Source organism: Prorops nasuta, unplaced genomic scaffold (assembly GCF_024137725.1).
Source record: "Prorops nasuta isolate Cenicafe-Biocafe unplaced genomic scaffold, Cenicafe_Pnas_1.2 PNAS00018, whole genome shotgun sequence".
NCBI classification, from domain to species: Eukaryota; Metazoa; Arthropoda; class Insecta; order Hymenoptera; family Bethylidae; genus Prorops; species Prorops nasuta.
Window position 1 is genome coordinate 1,752,697 of NW_027116815.1, and position 21,743 is coordinate 1,774,439.

General features: G+C 38.8%; 3 protein-coding genes across 4 annotated transcripts; 1 reads left to right on the top strand and 2 right to left on the bottom strand.

Annotated features, from left to right (window-relative positions):
- The first annotated feature begins 100 nt into the window (after positions 1–100).
- Positions 101–2,705, top strand: LOC136780241 (probable myosin light chain kinase DDB_G0279831). The gene is made up of 5 exons (XM_066738480.1): positions 101–566; positions 651–745; positions 908–1,158; positions 1,290–1,574; positions 1,703–2,705. The coding sequence occupies exons 2-5, from the start codon at positions 740–742 to the stop codon at positions 1,944–1,946; spliced, it is 786 nt and encodes a 261-aa protein (XP_066594577.1). The 5' UTR covers positions 101–566; positions 651–739; the 3' UTR covers positions 1,947–2,705.
- Positions 2,511–12,039, bottom strand: FASN3 (Fatty acid synthase 3). Its single transcript, XM_066738460.1, has 19 exons — positions 11,693–12,039; positions 11,358–11,608; positions 11,055–11,286; positions 10,553–10,971; positions 9,833–10,126; positions 9,546–9,753; positions 9,275–9,435; positions 8,875–9,192; positions 8,475–8,780; positions 7,882–8,383; positions 7,419–7,817; positions 6,312–7,336; positions 5,982–6,220; positions 5,209–5,902; positions 4,317–5,145; positions 3,737–4,221; positions 3,409–3,663; positions 3,088–3,342; positions 2,511–2,998 (listed from the first exon to the last, which is right to left on the bottom strand). The coding sequence occupies exons 1-19, from the start codon at positions 11,895–11,897 to the stop codon at positions 2,822–2,824; spliced, it is 7,254 nt and encodes a 2,417-aa protein (XP_066594557.1). The 5' UTR covers positions 11,898–12,039; the 3' UTR covers positions 2,511–2,821.
- A 1,541-nt stretch (positions 12,040–13,580) lies between these two features.
- On the bottom strand, positions 13,581–21,535 carry LOC136780230 (citron Rho-interacting kinase-like). 2 transcript variants are annotated; one of them, XM_066738462.1, is made up of 10 exons: positions 21,413–21,535; positions 19,674–19,922; positions 19,108–19,352; positions 16,484–19,039; positions 15,742–16,185; positions 15,309–15,661; positions 15,080–15,240; positions 14,777–14,989; positions 14,453–14,708; positions 13,581–14,372 (listed from the first exon to the last, which is right to left on the bottom strand). In XM_066738462.1, the coding sequence occupies exons 1-10, from the start codon at positions 21,450–21,452 to the stop codon at positions 14,261–14,263; spliced, it is 4,629 nt and encodes a 1,542-aa protein (XP_066594559.1). In that variant the 5' UTR covers positions 21,453–21,535; the 3' UTR covers positions 13,581–14,260. The 2 variants fall into 2 exon arrangements, with proteins under 2 accessions (XP_066594559.1, XP_066594558.1); XM_066738461.1 differs by having other exon boundaries at positions 15,742–16,188.
- Between the last annotated feature and the right edge of the window lie 208 nt (positions 21,536–21,743).

The window sequence follows — 21,743 nt, forward strand, 5'->3', positions numbered from 1 at the left end:
GAATACTTTTTTTTTACTGTTAGTGAAGGTGAAGCAGCACTGTTCGCGCTTGCGTATAAGATCAATTTTACTTTGCTTTACCTGTGCGTGACTGTTTTGGTTGTATAATGTAAGTGTGCTATGCGCCTGTGCATCGCTGTGTATTGCTCAAGTTTGAAGGGTTAACGTGAGAGTGTGAGTGTGAGTGCTGAAATCTGCCTTTAATCACTTTATAATCCATGTTTATTTATTTACATAGAGAGGATTGTCACGTCTGTTAACATAGTTAGATCATAATAATTTACGTATGTCACAGAGATTTTGTTAGATTTTCTTGCTTTAAATCTAAAAGATTAAAGCTTTAAGTCGAGTATTGCTACTGCCAGAAATATCGCCATTGTTCACGATTATTCTCGAAAAAGAGCAGAAAACTTTCGCTTAGATGTTCCAGAGCAATATTGGTTACAAGTGTAATTTTTAGTGTTTTTTTTTTAAGTGAGTATCACAATTGTACCATATTCTGTAAAACGTAAAACTTCTTTTAACGCATATAAAATCAACTGTACGTTCATCTGATCCAAAGTGAGGTTAGCGTCAAGTTATTGTATAATTGAATATATCTTGTATTACTTAGAAATTACAGAACCATTTCTAAATGTCTTACTTTTCAGGATTTTACGATAAACGTTAGAATATACATCCTGAACCAATTGTGGATCCTTTTATCTTCCCAACAAACTTGGATAAATCTAAAGTACAAATGACAGTAAGTTTATTCTGATCATATTTTAATACTTTCACTCTGTTGAAAATCAATTATATTTGTTAATCACACCTGTTGATTTTTTCTTGTAGTGCTATTTAATTAAAAGATCTTTTGAAACTGTTGTAAAAATGAATGGATATTAATTATAAATTTTGTTTTTAGAATACAATGGGAGGAACCAACTTACATACTCCCCCATCAATATTTAGACACATGATGGGACAGCACAGCTCACAGGAACAAGAAAATCCTTGGATGCAATTACCACAGGTTCCAGCAATGACAATGCCATGGAGTATACCTAGTATACATAAACCTGAACTAATTCGATTCCAAGCAGAAAGACCAACAACAAGTTCTGCCTATATGCGTTGTATTAAAAGAAAACTCGAGGCTCCAGATTTATATGAGCCGTAAGTAGACATGATTTATTAAAAAAATTTTAATATTTGCTGTAAAAGATATACTAGAACAGCATAAACTAAGGATTTAAGTAGCTGTTATAAGTAACTTATACAACTAAATATACCACTAATTTTTTCAGACACCAAACAAAACAATTTATAACAGAGGAGAAAATGGCAGCACACTTTCAAGACCTACATATTAGTAATAATTATCAGTCTCAAAATCCTACACCGTCAACATCATCAGCTATCGATGACATTGCACAAATCAATGAAAATAGTTTAGATTTAGATATGGAAGGTGCCAGTAATATATTAGATATACAAACAGCAAGAAATCCAGAGCCAAAATTAATCATATCAGAGGAGCTTAAACGTTTGCAACAAGAGCCTATCTTGCCACAAAGCCTAGTGTCTAAATTGTAAGTTGTTGCAAATTTATAAAACATTATTGAATATTGTGTATATATAGATAGATGTAGATTAACAGAATGCGGTGCTTCTATTATTTAAAAAAAAATTGTAAAGCTTGACAGATTTTCTCTTTCAGGGAGAGGCCCTCCATGGCTTTAGTTCTCTGGCATCCGCCTCCCAAACGACAACTGCGAATCTCAGGCCAGGTCTCGCAACCTCAGTCTACTCCAACCACGTCCGACGATAATAATAATAGTGATAATAATAACAATAATAATAACAACAACAACAGTAATAATAACAATAACGAAGCAATGCCAGATTTAAATTTGATGCCATCAACGAGCGCCTCTACATCCCTGGAGCCGATGGACTTATGAGAGCCGGATATTTAGTCATAATCTGGACATTTGATACAATATTGCGGAAAATATAAATATCGTTGGGCAATGCAATATATCTGTAGGAGAGGACAAAGGTATTTCACACCGTTAATTGCGATTGGATCCCTTTACGTTGTGCATTCTAATCTGATTCCTGCCAATTTCGTGAAATGTTGCATAATGTGACAATTTTTATTAAGACTGCATTAATAGGAGTGTAAATGAATTTGCGAGTTTGTTAAACATGGGATGATAGACGATCGCGCGAATGCATGTATTTATAGTAAGAGTTTCATTAATTTTTGTATGCTGGAAGATTTTTCTCCAGTGTTGAAATAAATTATGAACAAATGCACAATTGATTGAAGAAAATAACAAATATATGATTATATCCATCTTATAAGAATATTAAGCCTTTTTCGTATCGTTAGAATCTGTTAACTAACAGCTTACTAAAGCCTCTGATTATTTATGCTTTCGTTAACTGAGTTTTTTTTTTTTTTTTTGACAATATCCATACGATGGTAGGGACAATGAACTAGCGAAGACGTTCAAGAGATTAAATGTTGACAACATAACATAGCTTTATTACACGATTCATATAAATTGGATGATATATTGATTATATATGTAATTCCTATAAGCTTTGTATAGTGTAACATGATGGATCGCAAATTGATCGTTTGACGTATGTATGATTTATATGCTTATGATGATTTTTAACATTAATTCTGATTAAAACATGTTTTTACACCACGATATGCGTTATTATTTATCCAATTTGATTAAAAAATGAATGCAAGGGGTTCTGGACGAAATTAATAAAGCTGGAAAAAAATACTTTTTTCTCGAATAATCTAGATCTATGATCGTTAGCGTCCCTCCTCGAAGATAGGAGTCACGTTTCTGCCCTCTTCCATTATTCTTGCCTTAAAGGCGCTCGCATCTTCCAGCGGATCTCCGTTGATAGCCTGTGATATTTTATCATTTTCCAGCATCGTCACGTGATTTCCGTCAATTGTGAAAAACTCCACTTTGTCCTTCGTTATCTAAGGTAAACAGAATGGAGAGTTATGCATGAGGAACAAATTAAAAGAAAGTAATTCTAATCGTTAATCTCGACATCCGAAGAATTTACCTTTTGAAGACCATAATCTTCCTCCTTGATGCGGCACGATGGTAGCGACGGTTTCAGAAGTAAGATCGGTGTTCTGATTGGGGGTGATTTCGAGATGTCGTAGTTTTCAAGGGCAGTCAGTCGCTTATAGATTGCCGTGCACAATGATTTCTTATTGGCGTGTGTCAATTTGATTTCATCGCTCTTTGGAATTATATTGAGGAAGGCCGATAATCTGTCGTCCCACGTGGTTAATTTTTCCAATGCTGTCAATAGCTAAGAAACAGAATTTATACATATGATCACGCTGATCTTCAGTTTATCCTAAAAAGACAATTTTACCTTGGGACTCGCGGTGGGGGCTAAGATATCCATAATACCGATCAACACGTTACTCTGTAATTCCTCCTCGGAAGACGAATGCAATTGTTGGTGTAAAACAGTTTTCATTTGCTCGGGAGCACCATCTATTAAAATTAATCTTCCAATCAGTCCTTCAGCCTCCAATCTCCTTACAAGCTCAATGGCTATCAGCGATCCGAAGGAGTAACCAACAATGACAAAGTCTCTTCGATTTTTGCTTCGTTCAAGGACGTACTGCAATCAAAGGGATCATCGTTAATTTTTCGATAAAATAACGCATCAAAAGGAATACGACAAAGAAACTCACCGGTAACAAGAAATCTGCCATTTCAGGGATGGAGTTATGGTGCTCGAGGTTAACACCGAGTTGCAGACACGTGGCTGGTGCTTTGATCTTCGTTGCCAATGGAAGGAACACATCGCCACATCCTTCCATACCTGGAATAAGGAAGACCTCTTTCCTGCCTTCCGCGACCTTGGAAATCGGCAGGGGTACGCAAACTTCGTTGCTCAGATCGCGAGATCCGATTAATCTCAGCAACAAGTTAAGGCCGACCAATTTGTCCGATCCCGCAGATTCCTTCTCGGTACCGCGTTTCTTCTTGTTTGCCTCCTCGTACTTGGCGGATATTTCAGTGAGTTTCGCAAAGTTCAATATTCGAATGTCCTGTGCGGTGAGGAACACCTCGTATTCACGCTCGAGGGTCTGTTTAATCTCGACAGCCATCATGGAGTCCATTCCAAGTTCCGCCAAAGATGTATGCATACTGACAGTCTTCAAATCTTTCATTCCTTTAAAAGAAAGGCGGTAAAATGTTATTAGTTTGAGCTTTGATCCTTCTCTCATTAATAATAATAATAATAACAATTATCAATATATCTCTCACCCATTATGTGCAGGACAGCATCTACAGGGTTGAGCGCACCAGCTCCACCCGTACGCTTTTCAGCAACCACCATACTACAGACAATTGGTTTTTCCTGGGTGAGGAATTTGTCGAGTTCCTGAAGACAGGACGAAATCTTTTGCTGAAGAGTACCACCAATCACCAGCTCCTTGTCATTGTCCTGCATATCGGCGACCAAACCGACGTCACCAACGGCTCCCCATTGGATCGCCAGGGCTGGAAGACCATCCTTCGATCTCTTCTCGCATATTCTCTCCATCACGGAATTCGACATTCCGTAATTCGATTGTCCAGCGTTTCCGCGACCACAGGATACCGACGAGAATACCACGAAGTGTCTCAGTTGTGGACAAAGCTTCCTCGATACCTTGTCCAACATCTTCGTTGCCCAAGCCTTTGCCCTAAAGGATTCCTCGAATGTCTCCACCGTTTGATTTTTCATAATGCTGTCCTTCAGCACCACCGCCAGATTGAAGATTGCATCGACCGGACCGATAGATCCTGCTTTCTTCAGTATGTACTCGCAGTCCTCCTGTTTCGAGGCATCTTTACCGGTGATGATCTCGATATGGATGCCATATCCCTTCCATATATGAATCTTCATCTTCTGATACCCGTTCTTCATTCCTTTACGGGACGTCAGGACCAATTTCGTTGCGCCTCGTGAGATCAACCAATCGCAGAGCTCCAAACCGAAACCTCCGAGTCCACCAAGAATCACGTAGGTCCTTTCTGGTCTAGGATAGTAACGTGGTAATGCTAACATTGGTGCACCAAGATTTTCCTTGTCCTGTACCTTCAGTATAACCTGAAACATTAATTTTGCGTTAATAATTATTTTTAATTCTAATATCACATTTTTTCAGAATACCTTTCCCATGTGCTTTCCTGCTGCCATATATCTGAAGGCAGCTTCAATTTCATCCTTGGGGAAGATAGTTCTTACGAGTGGTTTCACAGCACCAGAATCAAGACCTGCTTGCAGCAAGTTCTTCACGACTATTTTCTGTCCCGGTGGTGCCCCGAATACATTGTCCATCATAACACCGAAGAAGCTAGCTTCCTTCAAGAATATCTCCATTCCCAGTGGACTATTGGCTGCCAGATCGAACTTTCCTATTTCCAGGAACCTTCCCTTCATTCCAAGACAGCGCACCGATGCATGAAGTTTCTCCTCGGCGAGAGAATTCAAAACAATATCTACACCTTTGCCGTTTGTCTCACGTGCGATCATTTGTTCGAACGAGGTGTCTCTTGAGTTTCCAATGTGACTGTCTTTTATGCTGGGGAAGTGTTTCTTGATGAACTCGCGCTTTTCCGGAGTTCCAACGGTGGTGAAGATTTCGCAATCATAGTAAAGGCAAAGATTGATGGCTGCTTGTCCAACTCCTCCAGTTCCAGAATGGATCAACACTTTTTCGCCCCTCTTCAGCCTCGCGAAGAAAATGAGGGAGTAGTAGCAGGTTGCGTAGGTGCATGGGAAGGTCACAGCCTCCTCCAAACTCCAATTGTCTGGTATCTCCCAAGTCAAGTCAGGGTCCATTTTCACGTAGTTCGAGAAGGCTCTACAAGATTCATCCATAATTGCCATGATCTAGTGTTCGTGCAAATACTGATATTTCAATTGGAAAATGTTTATGTTACCTGTTAACGACTAATCCTGCAACGCGAGTTCCTTTCTTGTTGTAACCAGAGTATTCAAATCCAATGGGACAATCCAAAATATCCTTTACTACGGTTATAACTTCCATAGACAATTTACCAGTTGCTACCATTACATCCTTGAAATTTATAGCTGCATAGCAGACTTGGGCATAATCGTCCATCTCCTGTGGTCTCAACGCTCCTTCAATCCACTTCAGTGATGATAAGTCTGCTCGAACCTGATAAAAATTATTACGGTGTTTGATAATGAGATAAATAATTCTTCCTGATAAATATGTTAAAGAAATTTAATGAAATGTGTCTACATACAAGCACATTGGCTAGGGCGTGATTGACCATTTTAGTCTGAGCCTGTTCAAGAGGAAGGTGCCGGTAGGAGCCCCATTTGCCATCTTTAAAAACATTCACATTCAAATTGAGTTGAAGCTGTTTCTGATAAAGTGGTTTGTCCAATGAGAATTCAGGAGCATTGTCGTCTTGGATCATAACGCATTTGATGATTTCACCACCTGGCTCTCTCATCAAGCAATTGTAAAGACCCAATAAACCACACTCGTAATCTTTCTCCCCGACCAGCACCAATTTAACGTTTCCTCCACTTTCAAATTCCTCTTCAGCATTAAGGATGTCCTGCACGTCTTTAAGCCATGAGAAGTTATCGTTTTGGACACGAACGACTTTGGTGATTTTTGGAGTCTTCTTCCTCTTTTTGATCAATACGTAAAATTGTTTATTAGCCAGTTTCCCCAAGACGACGTTAAGTTGGTGGTCGTGAAGGGATGCGAGGGCATCTTCGTCGATGCTACTCTCAAGGGTCAATAAATACCCATTGTCCTTGAGAAGGACGTTAAGCTGACTGAACAAGTGCGACCTGTTGTTGGCCAAGAGATTCTTGCCAACAGCGATCAAAGCTCCGGTATCAGCTGGCAGCTTCTTCAGTTCGGTAACAGCGACGTTTGGTGGTAGCTCGTTTAACTGGAATCGATCTGGTTTTGCTAGAATCGTCACGTTTGCTTGGATCAGTGGAATATCGCCCAAGGCTTCCTGCAAAACTGGAGAGATCAGGTCTTCTGTTTTGGTTTCATCGTCATCCACCAATTCCAAGGTCTTCACGTTGGTCATAGGTGAATTTTCCAAAGCTATGTGAGTCGCAAGGCGGATGATGTTCCTCACTGAGGTCTCTGCCCAATCGATGTATGGGACGAATTTGTATTCTTCCAAAACTGGTTCACCAGCTGGCTTACGTCTCGATATGCTACTGGCTTTGGCACCAAATATCTCCACTCCTCCGGACACCACCAGATTATACTCCTTGTAGACACGAACAGGGAACACTGGAAAAAATAGTTTAAAGAAATTCCTTTCAATTACAGAATTACAACATATCACAAATTAAAATCTCTCTTTAATAATTACATTTTCCATCTCCCTTCAAATTATGAATTTGTTGCAAATGGAACTTCGTATCGATGACCATTTTTTCGATTCTAGTTGGTACGTACAAGCCTCGGTTGTCATTGGTAAGAATCACCATCTGCAGCATGTTATCCATGAAAGCAACCCAGTTGTTTCTCCAGACGATTTTGCCTTGAAGAGCATCAACGGACAAGCAGTCCAAACTGCGGAAAACTCCACTGTATTGGTACCCTCTTAGCCTCATCTCTTTGTAAATGTCCTTGGTTTTGATGGGTAATTCGACGTCTTCGTCCAGTTGGTCGGTTATGCCCGTCTTGTATGTGTTTGGATGTGACGTAACTTGAATCTTGCCAGTCACGACCGCTGCTGTACCTTCGATGACCTCGAACCTTCCGGTTCCTAAAATAATTTGAATTTTTTAGCAAAGCGTTCGAGCATTTGTTAGCGAAGGGATGAAAATTACCCTTTTGAATCATAACGATGAGGTCCACCGATCCGTCTTTGGGCAATGTAGTGGCTCGAAGGAACCGGATGTCCTCGAAAACTATGGAGATTTCCGTGTAGAGCTCTCCCTTCATCATTCCTATCGTTTCCCATACGATGGCCAGGTATCCCGTGGCTGGTAAGAGATTCCTACCATCGATCACGTGGCCAGCCATATATTCGTAGGTTTCGTCTGTTAATTCGATGGTGATTGATCTCTCGCCAGAAACGATCTTCTCTTGCATCCTGTAGGATGTGACGAACCAATCGTCCGAATGCTCCCATTTCACGTGAGGAGATATCATGGGTGTGCCACGACTCACTGGGAATTCGATATCAGGATACAATTTAGCTACATCCGGATTAAATCCAACGTTGTACAGACGACCAATAGCCTGCAGGAAAATCTCCACGTTGTTTCTGCCACGTTGGGTCAACGCTATGTTCGTCACACTGGGATTCAGAGATCTCTTCAGGATAGCCTGAAGAATTCGAACAAAAGAGGATGATACATTAACGATATAAAAAAATTTGTAAATTCCATCTACGAGTTTCTCTGCTCAATTACTGTACCTGAAGAAGACCATGAGGAGCGATTTCGATGGTCACAGCGTCTTTCGGGATCAAACGGGAAGTCTCCTCGAAAAGTACCGGACTGAGCAAATTATTCGTGTGATATTCGGCAGAAGAATATTTGGCTGCATTTGTGTTCCATTCGCTACGTGGAACCGAGGTACTGAGCCACTTGGGACTACGTTCCTTTGGTTCGGGGATGACCTTCCTCAAGTACTCCAGCAGTTTTGGTCCAGCTTCTTGGATGTAGCGACTGTGATAAGCGATGTTGCTGCATGGTACTTCCTTGGCAAAGATTTTCTCGGCCTGAAAATGATGGAGAACAGTGATAGAATGTACTATTAATTTTCTTTGGTCCAATTAGCTTGGATTGTCGGTGTTTAAAGTTTTCGGGAAATACCTGAAGCTTGGCAACGAAGGCTTTCATCGATTCGGCTGGTCCACTGATAGTGGAACTGTTTACACTGTTATGACAAGCGATTTCAATGTCGGGTGGGCACATGTCCTTCACATCGTTGTAGCCAAGACCAACAGCTGCCATGGAACCAAAAATGAATTTGGTCTCGACGGATGCTCGTCCTCTGGAATAAGCAGCCAGGATCATTTGCTCAGCAGTGAAACAACCATCGGCATAAGCGCATCCAAGTTCTCCCACGGAATGACCAATGATCTTATCCGGTACAATTCCGATCGATGTTAGGAGATCGACCAGACCAATCTGCAAATTTCAAACAGTCAAATCTTCGTTTCTTAAGAATTTAAGATGAATCTGTCCAGTTTGGTCCTATCAACAAGTATACCTGAATCGCGGCGATCCCAACGAAGGAATTGAGAATATTATCGAAAATTGTTTTGTCATTATTCGTTAGTATATTAATGATGTCGACTCCATGTGGTTTTAGCACAGCATCGCATTTGGCTATGGCATTGGCGAACACAGGGAAGTTCATCAACATAGCACCTGGTGAAAATAAATATTTGGGAAAGATTATTGATTTTGTTTTAAGAGAGTTTTATAAATGATGTTTTTTTTTTTTTTTTTTAAGGTTTTAGGATGTAAATGATTTGTACCCATAGTGGCCCACTGGGAACCCATTCCAGAGAAGACGAACCAGAGTTCTCTCTTGTCACCAGGATAATACTCCACTTCCTTGGCAGTGGTGCCTTCCTTGTCAGTGTGAAGCACAGCATATCCTCTGTAAATGTGTCCAGGAATCTCGTGAATGTGAACGTCTTGCAAGAGACGAACATACTCGGCATCCACAAGACGACTAGCCGCCTACAATAATTATATAGTATCTCGATAAATATATTAAAAATGTGAGAGCATGATGATGAATTTTGAAGAGTTGAATTACATCGTCTATCAAGGAATGAGCTGCATTCTCGGTTCTTCCGGAAACGACGATCAATCTTGGTAAATTGTCTTTCGGCATTCCTCCGTTGACCTTTGACTTTGGATTAGACTTGAGGAGGATATGCGCGTTGGCTCCGCCGAAGCCAAATGAATTCACACCTACCAATCCACCTTCGAAAGGAATCGGGTCTGATACAACCTTGATCCTTCCCTCTTCAACAGCCTTCAAACCCTCGCGTGGTTTATTGTAATGCAGATTCGGCGGTATCAAATCGTTCTCCATTCCAATGATAACCTTGAAGAAGAATCATGAAAAGTTCAATAAATTCATTTTCATTCCGTCCTGGAACAATCTTAATATAGAAGGAATAATTTGCTATTATCGATTTCGCACATTAAAGTCTCCTTGAAGCATAAATCGATAATTGACACGTGTAAATTCCTTGCCTATTGTGTTAGAACTTGAACTTCTTACGATAGAACGCGGCATAATAACTTCCTGTTGTTCAAAGGTAAATCTAAACCAAGATCTGACTCATTGTGAGCTGTGCGATTTTCACGTCCGTACTAATTAAGCAATTAATTAACATTTTTTTTTGTTAATCCAATTACATCAGCAGTGTTAAAAATGGGAATCGATTGCGAAACGCATAGTTCGGAAGGAAATATTCAAATTGTTGTTAAATAATCTTCCAACGTTATAAAAATAACGTTTTATTACCTTTGCGATCGAGCAGAGGCCACTGGCAGGTTCGGAGTGACCCAAATTGGATTTGACGCTGCCGATGTAGAGTGGCTTGTCTCTGCCAGGACAGAAGATTTGATCGATGGCGTTGACCTCTTCGGGGTCACCGACCTTGGTACCAGTACCGTGGGCCTCCATGAAGGCCAGCGTGGAAGGATCCACTCCGCACTCTTCGTAGAACTCGCGGAACAGGAGACTCTGGACCCTGCTCGATGGGAAAGTAATTCCTTGCTCCTTGAACCCGTCCGAATTAGTCTTACCATGGATCATCTGCGCGTAAATCCTCTTGGCGTCCTTCGCCTTTTGCATGAAAATCACGGAAACAGCCTCGCTACGAGTGTATCCGTTTGCTTCTTCGTCGAAACATTTGCAACGACCATCGGCCGACAGAACACCTATTAGTCATACGATAATGTTGATAAAAAATCATATATTTTTCCCCCTAGATGCAAAAACATTTCGAATTTGTCTATCGTACCAAGGCGAGAAAATTGAAGGGACACGTAAGGGTGGAGGCAAAGATTCGAGCCCCCGACTATAGCTGCGTCGCACTGGCCACTCCTTATCGCCCTGAAGGCTTGGTCCATCGCGAAAAGACTTGAGCTACAGGCCGAATCCACCGTGTAAGATGGTCCATGAATACCCAACCAATAAGAAACTCTGTTCGCCAACATAGCTCGACTGCATCCGGTGATACCAAAACCGTTTACCTGTAAAGGAGTAAATCATACGCAACATTTCAGTCTTGTCCTAATATCTTCCAATCGTTCCGGATAGATACCTGCAATTTTTCGTAGAACCAGGTCTTTTCAGATTCGGAGAAACATGCACCGATGAAGACCCCGGTTCTGGTACCGCGCAATTGTCTCGGGTTAACGCCCGCATCCACCAATGCCTCGAAAGTGTGCTCCAGCAGCATTCTGCACATTGGATCCATAGTGTGGGCTTGCTTGAAGTGGACCCCGAAGAAAGACGCGTCGAATTTGGTAACATTGTTGATCTTTCCAGTTCTTTGGGGAATTTCCGGATGATCTGGTACACATAAATTGCCATAATTTTGCGCTCTCGACTAAATGGTAGAGGGTTTTTTTTTGTTCTTTGTATCACGGGTTTTACCTAATTTCCATCGTCGTCCGTCATCGGAGATCAGATCCACTTTGTTGTAAAGATTCTCTTTGAGATGATTGACATTGTCGGAGTCCGGGAAGCGACCAGCGATACCGGAAATGACGACTTCTTCGCCGGGTTCTGGAGCAGGATATTTGTAGACCTTTCCCAGGTGGGGAAAGTCGTTCTTCACATCTTCGGCGCTTCTGTTCATGATTTTTCTCCTTCTTTATAACCAGAACCAGACGGAGAAAAATCGAACGATGATAAATCCGTGGATAGTCCTTTTTCTCTCGGCACTTCTCTTACGACATAAAATCCTCGAAATACTTTTTCAAAAACAACAACAATAACAAAAAAATGATAACGACGACACACGAACGGTATAAAAAAAAATTACGAAATCGTCCACACAACACTGAGGACAATTCGCTACTGGGAAAGTTAACAGTGACAAAGGACTTTTTATAATAGTGCCATTTCCCACCCGATACCCTCGCCTCATCTATCTTTCTTGAATTTCCTTTAAACTTAATTAAATGGTAATTTAATTTCAACCTGACCTCTGGGCAACACATCTATCTGATTGGGTATGCGCTTGAATTTCTCAATCGTACATATTATATTTTCCCCTCGTTATAATTAATTTTTTCTTTCAGGATAAAAATAACTTGACGCGTCTGGGAAAATTTGCCATATCCTTGCTCCGACCCATAAATTTGAATTTTCGATCGAAAAAATTTAAGAAAGCCCTGAGCAGGCTTAAAGCATCTATTTGAGCAAATGTTTATTTCTTTTCCGGTTTTTTTTTTATTATTCCGCAGTACCCGATAATGTTTACAGCGATGAGAACATTCTACGTGTGAAAGCTTACGCGTGTGCATATCAATGTGCCGTCATTATAAATAAAATCATTCATAATTCGGCATAAAAGCGATTTTCATTAACTGCGCAATCCTGCAGCACGTTTGATTTCTTCATTTTCGTATTGGTGATTTTTCATAATTAGTTCCTGGAAATCTGTTATTCGCCGAGTTTTCTGGGAATATCGTTTGCGAACAATAAGTGGAAGTGGCATTAAGTCGGGCCGGTAATGAATGAACCTTGAAAAATTTGGCTGTTCCTTGATGGTATAATACGACTTTTCGTAAAGCATAATTGGATCTTTTGTAAGAATGAAATTTATTTTGATGCAATCGATGATCATTCGTTCGTTGATTTGGTTTATACTACTAAGAGTTTTATAATCCGATAGAGATGATGCTCTCTGGGGCATTGAACTTGACAGTTGAGCACTAAGTACAAAGTATTGTTTCAACATAGCTGTTTTTTAAACAGTCCATCGAGTCTCCATGAATATTCCTTGATACGGACAATGTCAAAGGCTACCGGATGTCGCCTTACTCTGTATAATAAATGAATTCATTATAGCTACTAGCCTTTCGGTTATTACTATTCTTTCATCTTATTATTACGCATTCTCTTGGTATTTTAATCCATAGAAATTAAATTTATCCGCTAATAATTCAGTCTGATGAATTTAGAAACTTTCTATTTTAAACTTTTGTTTTCAAACGTTAGTTTCATCGTTTCATACAACAACCGCTCATTTAACATAATGCAATGAGATTCCCTTAGCCGTGATCAAACTTATGTCTTCCCTTTCCCTTGGAGAAAAGAGAGTTTGTGTCTTCGACAAAAGTGGAAATAATTAATCGATTACGAAAGTAACGAGGAATTAACAACAACTCAATGCTCGTACGTCATTGGAATTTTAAGCACACGACCATGAATCTGTTTTAATATAAATTATTATCCCAAAATAAAACTATAATTTATGATATCTTATTAATTAAAAAATTATTAGACTCGTTAGGGTACGAAAATTTTCTTCATGTACACATATACTCTGCTAACCTTTATTATAATGGCAGTACATTGTTTTACAATTTATGGCGATGTAATCTCACATATGCGATTACAAAACTACAAAAGCTTTGTAAATTTACAATTATCAAAAATATATTATGATACTATAATAATAATTTTACTTAAAAATAATATTTATATATTCAGTAGATCTTTAAGTACAATGATCTTTAGATCAATAGTACAAAGCACTATTCTATAGTATATTGTCAAGTCGGAAAAAATTAAATTAAAAAAAAATATATATATATTTATATATAAAATAATATACCACTTTTGTACTTGTCAAACCAAAATTCTGGTAATTCAATAATATACCCTATTCGAGATAAAATGGCAGATGTGATTTCTTCGTTTAGTGATAGAGTATTCTCTAAAATAGGCAAAACAAAGAATTATCAGACTCTATTATAATGCTAGTGGAAATTATAAATCAAGTTAAATTATTTATTATGTAGAATAGATTGTCTTCAGTAATTGCTAACTCATGGTTATGTAAAACTTAATACTTCCTGTTATATTATTATAATTATTTATACTTGAAACCATTGAGTGCGTCATACTGTTACATGTAAATGAAATTATTGCTGGAGTATATATATATACGTATATATATACTGTCAAGTTATATTAAAAAAATATACTATTCTAGTGATTCGATAGATTTGCAAAATGCACCCTTTTGTTGTTTTGACCATCGAGAGTATCCATCAGACTTGAGGTAAAACTAAATTCTGAGCTACTATCATCTTCTTGAGCCCTGTAGTTATTTTACAAATTTATAAGATTAGATTCAATAATTCTATACACAGTATTATAATAACGGCCATGTATACTTACAGTGTGTCTAAACTTGTCAAACTTCCATTAAGATCGGGTATATTAGAACTACCATCAATTTTCAATAATTCTAAGAAAGAGTTTGTGGTTGTAACATAAATTCCTTTAGATCCTGCTAAGCCTAAATATCGTGGGCTAGATAATTCTATTAGAGATCGAGTTGGACTTTTATCCTCTGATTTGTAAGCCTCTTGATCCAGTTTGACTATCTCCACGGATGAAAAGTGTATGATAAAGAGATATGGTTTACAGAAAGCTGCAAAAAATTTAGGTAAGATATTTTTAAAGGATTAAAGACAAAATAAGAAATAGGTTTCGGCTTACCAAAGGCAAACGGTAGGTGGCTCCAAGTTGGATCAACGGAACGAGTTCGCTGACCATTTTCATTAACAAACACTCCAAACTCGTTGTAGCAAAGTAGAAGCTCTACCGATCGCGAGTCGCTAGAAACGTTCACGACTGAGACGGGGAAAATTCCCAGTCGAGCTGCTCCCGTCAGTGCTGCTTTAACCGAGCTATCATCCTCCTCAGGAAATTCTATAGGTTATACATTAGACATTTTTTATATTAAAATGAATCAGTGCTTTCAATTTGTTAATGTGAAAATAATATTTAAGACAGATATACCGTCAACGCTGTAGGTCTTGAGATCAATTTGGAAGAATTTATTGCATCCCACTATAAGCATTTTTTTTGTAAATATCGCACAACTGCAGGGCTCGGTGGTTTCCAGCTCTCTTACTCCGATAAACTCTCCAGAATCTTCCTCAGTTACCCATTGGAGTAATCTATAAATAAAATAACAACATTTAATGAAGTGAATATGAATAATTCATATGAAGTGAACAGAACTTACATCACATGCGTTGCAGTTGCAGCACAAAGCATGTCGTTTTGAAGTTGATACAGATGACAGCATTCGGGGCTGTTCAAGACACTTCTCGTGTTAATTGCTGGCCTGGAGCATTCATCGGCAACTGCATTGCTCTTCAACTGGCGAAGACTACAGAACACCAAATGTCTATTCTCACCAGCAATCATTAAAGCTAAATCTAATTGGAAATGGAGAGTCAATTGATGAACTCGTTTCACTCCACGAATGTGAGTCAGAGTTTGCGATTTTTTCGGACAATAAGAATATAAGCCCTCCTCAGTGCCGAGCAATAAAACATTTTCTCCACGCAGATCAACCGCACAATTGATGTCTACCTAAAAATTATACCAAGCAAATTTTTACAGAATATCTTTTGAAACGATTTAAAACAATGCACGTCAAGAGAATTACTTACTTGATGTTTCTCTAATCTAAGCATTGTTTGATATTTCTCATTTTTCATAACTGTATTATTTAATTGACGACTAGTAACAGATTTAAGGGCTGATATCCATTTCTTTTTATCCGTTTGACTCAGAGCCATAATATCAAGCCTTGTAATTGGCCAGCATGTTGTGGTAGACTCGATTCTAAAAATAAAAGGCAAATCGGACCTTGCCGTATTTAATACATCAGCATTTTGGACTGTTTCGGAAATAGTCGGGCTGTCCTTTTCGCATAAATCGAAACGACTAATTGGGGCCATTCCCTCACAAGGTTGATGCTCATAGGTACACAAGACTGATCCTTCCAATCTAAGATATTTACGTTCCCAACAGGACTTTGAACGCCCTGGAACTTTAACCCAGCTTTCCATTGCAACAGTATTCCCATTGACTTGTTGACTTTCTTTGGCCTCCTGCTAAACAGTTTACATACAATTAATGAGAAGACCTGCGTATTTAACGAGAAGGCAAATACCGACATTGCAGAACGGTATCATTTGAAATCTAGGTTAAAAAAAAAACATTATTTCACAATTTCATCGTTTTATCTGAAAGACGCTACTCTGGGTATTCAAAAACGTTGCCGAAATTGAATCAAATCTTCAAGTAACATTGTTTTTTAATTAAAAGGATTTAGGTGGAGCCGTTCTTTAACGTCCATATCCATCTTGCTCTTAAGGAAAAACGAATCAAGAAAACCAATAATCTTACCGTTTTCGCGTTATCAGGCTGATCCAAAGCCAATGTCTGAACGCTACCACTAAGTGTAGAAAGGCTCTCCTCGCTGTTCTTCCAGTTCTTACCGAATTTCGCAAATCCTCCTGGAAGGCCGCAAGTAGGAGGTACGTTTAAGGAGCACTTTAAGTGTGTCATTATTTGGCACTCTCCGCAAATGGCAGCACGTTTGCCAAATTGAATCGATTCCAAGCAAGAGGAACATTTTCCCGCTCTCATTGGTAAACCTACATTGAACCTATGAGGAATATTGTGTCCCATCCGTTGGGGCGATAAAGCTTGCTTGAATTTTTCAGTTGCTTCAGCACCATAGGTGTAAGCTCTTTTCATTTCAGGAGATGTCGGAGTCGATGGTGCCGAGGCAGATGCATGCATTGCCTTAATCGCTAACAATTGTTCAGTCAGTGCTTTCACCTTCTCTCTTTCCTTAGCAAGCTGGTTCTCCAATTCACGGTATCCAACCGGCATACCAATCCCAGTAGGTGGAATATTTTCTTTTTGTTTATTGCCCAATATCTTGTCACATACCGTTTTTTTCTTTTTACTGCACTCCTCTAACTTCAACTGCAAGTAATCTATTAACTTAGTCTGTTGCTGTCTCGTGCTCTCGGCTTTTACTTCTCTCTCTTGGTAGAATTGTCGCATTTCCTCCAAAACGTTTTCCAACTCGGCTATTCGAGAGCGCAAATCCTGACCTTGATCAACGCTGTATTGCAAGTCAGCCATGAGGCTGCAGTTGATTTCTTTCAGTTCATGCAATCTAGTTAAATGCTGAGAGCTCTCCTCCTTAACGATTCGAGCTTCCGCCTTGGCACTATCCATTGATCGTTTTGTCTCTGCCAGCTCGAAGTTTAATTCATCGCATTTCGCAGTCAAGTCGGCAACTTGTGCGTTCAATTCTTGTGTTAATTTCTTATACTGATCCCTCTGCGTTACCAAATTGTCTCTCTCACCCTCGATATCGCTAGTTTCAGATTCCAATCGCTCCATATTGCGTTCGGCTAATATTCTCCTTGTCTTTTCTTCGTTCTGAGAAGCAACAGCTTCTCGCAATTTAGTTTCAGCAGTCTCCAAATCCTTTTGCAGCTTCATTTTGTCCTGAATCAACAAGTTCTCTCGAGTTTCGTGATCACTCGTCAATCTTTCGTAATCAGTCAATTGCTCCTCGAGAACCGTGCAGGTTTCTTTTAGCAACTCCACGTTTACCTCGAAGCTATCTACCTCTTGCTCCAATTTTTCAATCTTTGACTCCAATTCGCTTCGTTCTTCGCGCAGTTTGGCAATAGTTTGCGATAAACGCTTGTTTTCGGAGTTCAAGCTATCCGCGCGCTCTTGAGTTGTCCTCAATTGTTTACGCGATGCATCTAACTCTCTTCGTAGTGACGTGGTCGCCGACTGTAGCTCTTCCACTTGTTTGTTCCCTTGGGTTAATGCTCTTTGCGCAGAATCAGCTTGCAGCTTATTTCTAGTCGAATCTTTAGTAATTTCGTTCAAAGACGCTTTCGCAGTCTCCAACTCCTTTAGAAGCTTCTTGAATCTTTCTTCCTCCTCTTTGGCTTTATTGTTTAGTTTTTCTAATAGTTTCTGCTTCTCTTCCTGCAACGTCTTAATTTTTTCCTCTGCTCGTTTGCTCTCTCTTTGAGCAATGCGTTTATCTAAATTAGCCTCTGATAATTCCTTCTCTTTCTTCCAGAGATTCATTTGTGCTTGTTTTGCCTTTTGACGGTCAGCAGCGGCATTTTCTTTGGCAGTTTCAAGTTGCTCCTTCAGTCTTTCTATTTGCTCTTTTACGTGTGATGCATCCTTGCTGTTGTCACTGGATAATCTGCTGGTTGTAGGCTTCAAATATTCTTTCTGTTTTAGACTTGCATTTTCAGTCTCTAGTTTGGTTACACTCTGTTCCAAACGTCTTAACAATTCCTCAAGATTCCCTACCTTACGCAGTTGCTCCTCTTCTTTTTCAATAGAGTCCTGTAATCTTTTTTGCAAGGTAACTTTATCTTGAGCGACTTTCTCGAGATTCAATGCGTGAGCTTCAGTTTGCTCCAAATTCAAAATAGTCTCGTTTAAGTCTGACTTTGTTGCCTGAAGCTGTTCCTTTAATTGTACATTTTCTAGCATCAATGACTCTAGTTGCTCTTGCAGTCCAGTTATTGTTTGTTCTGTGGCATTGGCATTTTCAAACTGCTTAGTTTTCTCCTTTAATTGATTTCTCAAAGTTTCTATCTCAGTATCTCTAGCAGGTATGGTTACTTGTAAGCTCCTTACTTGTTCCTGACAGTCTTTAAGTTCGTTTTGAGCTAATTCTAAAGCTACATTTAATCTTGATTGACGGCAATGATTGCTGTCTTGTTCGTTTCTCAATTTATTTTCTAATTCTACATTCCTCGCTACTTCAAAATCTAGCTTAGCACGAAGTTCTGCCAATTGATTGTGCGCTCTTGTTGCTATTTCCTCTAATTTTGATTCCACACCTTGGGCGCTTTGTCTGCTTAGCTCCCTTGTCTTTGCCAAAGACTCTTTATATTGCATCTAAAAAATAATATAGCCATTAAACTTTGTGAAAATATCAGCACTTATTTCTTTATAGAAAAACAAACCTGAAAAACTTTAAGCTTATGCAACTCAGCATTAGCAGTATGCAGATCACACTCAGCTCTTTGTAATCGTGAGCTCATTTCATTATTACTCGTACACAGTTCTGTGATACGTACTGTTTGAGCCTCAATATGCTTATTAAGTTGAGCAACTTTATCTTTCTCAGCATTTTCCCATTTGCGCTTGGCATCTTTTATTAAACCCAATGCTCTAGTCTCTAAGTCCCTTCTTTCCTGTCTTTCTAGGTCTATACAAAATTTACAGATAAAAATTAGCTAAACAAAAGGATTGACTTTGGAGCACCTTCCCACTTATCTTATAAAATATATCAAAATAAATTTTCTACCATTATTTAATTATTGTGGTCTAGAAAACATCTCCACAATATTTGTACCAACAAATTTATTGAATGTTTATTCGACTAGTACAAGTCTAAGAACCAATCATACCAGCTCAAAAACATAAATACTTAAAAATGAATAACATTGACACAAAAATTGAAAAATAATGCATATTTACAAAGAGTAATCATTCGAATGTAAACAATAATTTATCTCATCATATTTACCTAAAGTTCTCTTAATTCCTGCTAATTCTGACTTTGTAGTAACAAGTTCTTTCTCAAATTTATCTCTTTCTCTGTTCGCTGCTTCTAGTTTCCTGCTTTTCTCTTCCAAATGAGAATAAAGCTTCGTTATCTCCTTTTCCTTGTCCTGCAGTTCCAATATTTTCTTCTGTTTCTCCTGAAATTCTTTTTTCCTTAACTCTAATGTTGTAAAATCTGCCATTCTGAATTTCTGAATTATATCGTCAACATCTGTAAAATTCAAGCACTACGTTTGTACGTTAACGTATTTACGATTACGGTATTTCGCGGCTTCATATTTTGATTCGACTAGCTTCGGCCGGCTTCGATTAACTTCGGCTCCTGCTCGAACGCGGTAGCAGTGGCGTCATCTAGTCATACTTTCATTATTATTTCCTAAAGAATTTATCCTGTGTGTAACTCGGCCGATAAAACAGAAATATTCCATGACAAGTGTTTATCGTTAAAGAATTACTAAGATTAATTACCATGAGTATACAATCGCAATATTTATCGCTTTTCTAATAACTGTTCAAGATAGAATAAACGAAGAACCGTCTATTAAAAGAAGACACAGTAGAAAAAAAAGTAATTATTGATGTTTAATAACACGATGGGAACTCGAGAAGGTTTAAATTGTTTACGTTACGATGAATAGTAGTGGAATAATTACAGAGCGAGGAGCATTATAGGTTTCTTTTCTCACTTCCTATAATGCAGAAGAACTGCGATTTGAATTAGAAGTGAGCAGACGCGGCATTAATGCAACGTTTTACTATTACGTCACTGAGACTTTCTACATCCTTTTCATGACATTAATAAAAAAATTTCCTCGACATTTGATCGCGTGAAAGGAATCTTTCAAGGATTGGCCCGTAATGCACATTTCTCGCTGCCTGAACTCTGATCTAACACGTTAAAAATGTAACGCGCTTATATCAATCTAAACTTGACCTTTAAAATGAAAAAAAAGAAAAATAAATCAGTCATTAGTACAATTTCCAATTAACAATTTCACAAATTCTAATTACCACTAATTAAATCAGCAAATGTAGCTCTGAAATTGTAAATAAAAGCATTTTATGATTCTTTTGTTCAGATAACTTATTATTGTTGTTCGACAAGGTACTACTATATACTGCAGCATTATAACGCATGAGACGATATATCTATAAATTGTAAATAATGAATAAATATTTTCTTTCCAACCCCTTCATCTACAGCCTGAATGAGCAAAATAAAAATAAGTTAAGAAAAAATCAGAAAAATTGTACAATTATCCAATTTTAGCATTTTTTATTGTCGTTCTTGACTCGATGCATTTGAATTGTGGGAGAGTGTGTCTGGGCGATTAGCACATGGTTTAATGTTACGTTAAATTGCGCACAGTTATTTTTATGATTTCCGCGGTATAGTCCAGTGACGAACCGAGCGAGTCGCTATTTTTATTACATCGAACTTCCTCCTCGGAGCTTTTTCCATTTCGCTCGTGAAGAGGATCTCGCAAGGAAGCGCGCAATTTCTATTCTATTTCCCTCGACGTGTCTTTTCGTTGATGATTCCAGCGTGAAGTTGGCTCTCGTGACTTTACGCAAATCACTTGCGCGGAGCTCGCTTCAAGTTTCACCGTTAGAAGTATCGGAATGACACTGCGCCGGGCAAAATTGGCGTTTGCTTCTTGCATATGCGCTTTACCGTTAATATTTCTTTTTTATCCATACCTCCAACTGACTCCAATTCATCATTCCTACAACGAATCATTATATTAATATAACAGAGAAAGCACGGAGAAACTCGCACCGGCAGAGTACATTTTAATGCGAAAAAATTGCAGAAAATTTCTTTAATCTGAAATATTTCCGGTATTCAAGCCAAATATGCAAACTCTCGAGGCGCGAAGATAAGGAGGACTCCGCGCGGAGCCTCTTGTAATAACGTCTGGCCACACGATCAAGTAGAAAAAGTAGGCTGCGGAACATTTGGACTGTGCAGTAGTTTAGATTTCGCGAGGAATATCATCTATAGGGTTATGGGTGTGGCAGTGTGTAGTAT

Excerpts from the sequence above, each read along its gene's own strand:
- LOC136780241 (XM_066738480.1), top strand. Across the intron at positions 1,159-1,289 it reads GCTCCAGATTTATATGAGCC|ACACCAAACAAAACAATTTA; the intron begins GTAAGTAGACAT and ends TAATTTTTTCAG. Across the intron at positions 1,575-1,702 it reads CAAAGCCTAGTGTCTAAATT|GGAGAGGCCCTCCATGGCTT; the intron begins GTAAGTTGTTGC and ends TTTCTCTTTCAG.
- FASN3 (XM_066738460.1), bottom strand. The coding sequence starts at position 11,897 with ATGAACAGAAGCGCCGAAGATGTGAAGAACGACTTTCCCCACCTGGGA. Across the intron at positions 10,972-11,054 it reads CCTTCAATTTTCTCGCCTTG|GTGTTCTGTCGGCCGATGGT; the intron begins GTACGATAGACA and ends TATGACTAATAG. Across the intron at positions 4,222-4,316 it reads TGCTGTCCTGCACATAATGG|GAATGAAAGATTTGAAGACT; the intron begins GTGAGAGATATA and ends TTTCTTTTAAAG.
- LOC136780230 (XM_066738461.1), bottom strand. The coding sequence starts at position 21,452 with ATGATTCGTTGTAGGAATGATGAATTGGAGTCAGTTGGAG. Across the intron at positions 19,923-21,412 it reads TGAATTGGAGTCAGTTGGAG|ATGTTGACGATATAATTCAG; the intron begins GTATGGATAAAA and ends TGAATTTTACAG. Across the intron at positions 14,709-14,776 it reads CCACCTACCGTTTGCCTTTG|CTTTCTGTAAACCATATCTC; the intron begins GTAAGCCGAAAC and ends AATTTTTTGCAG.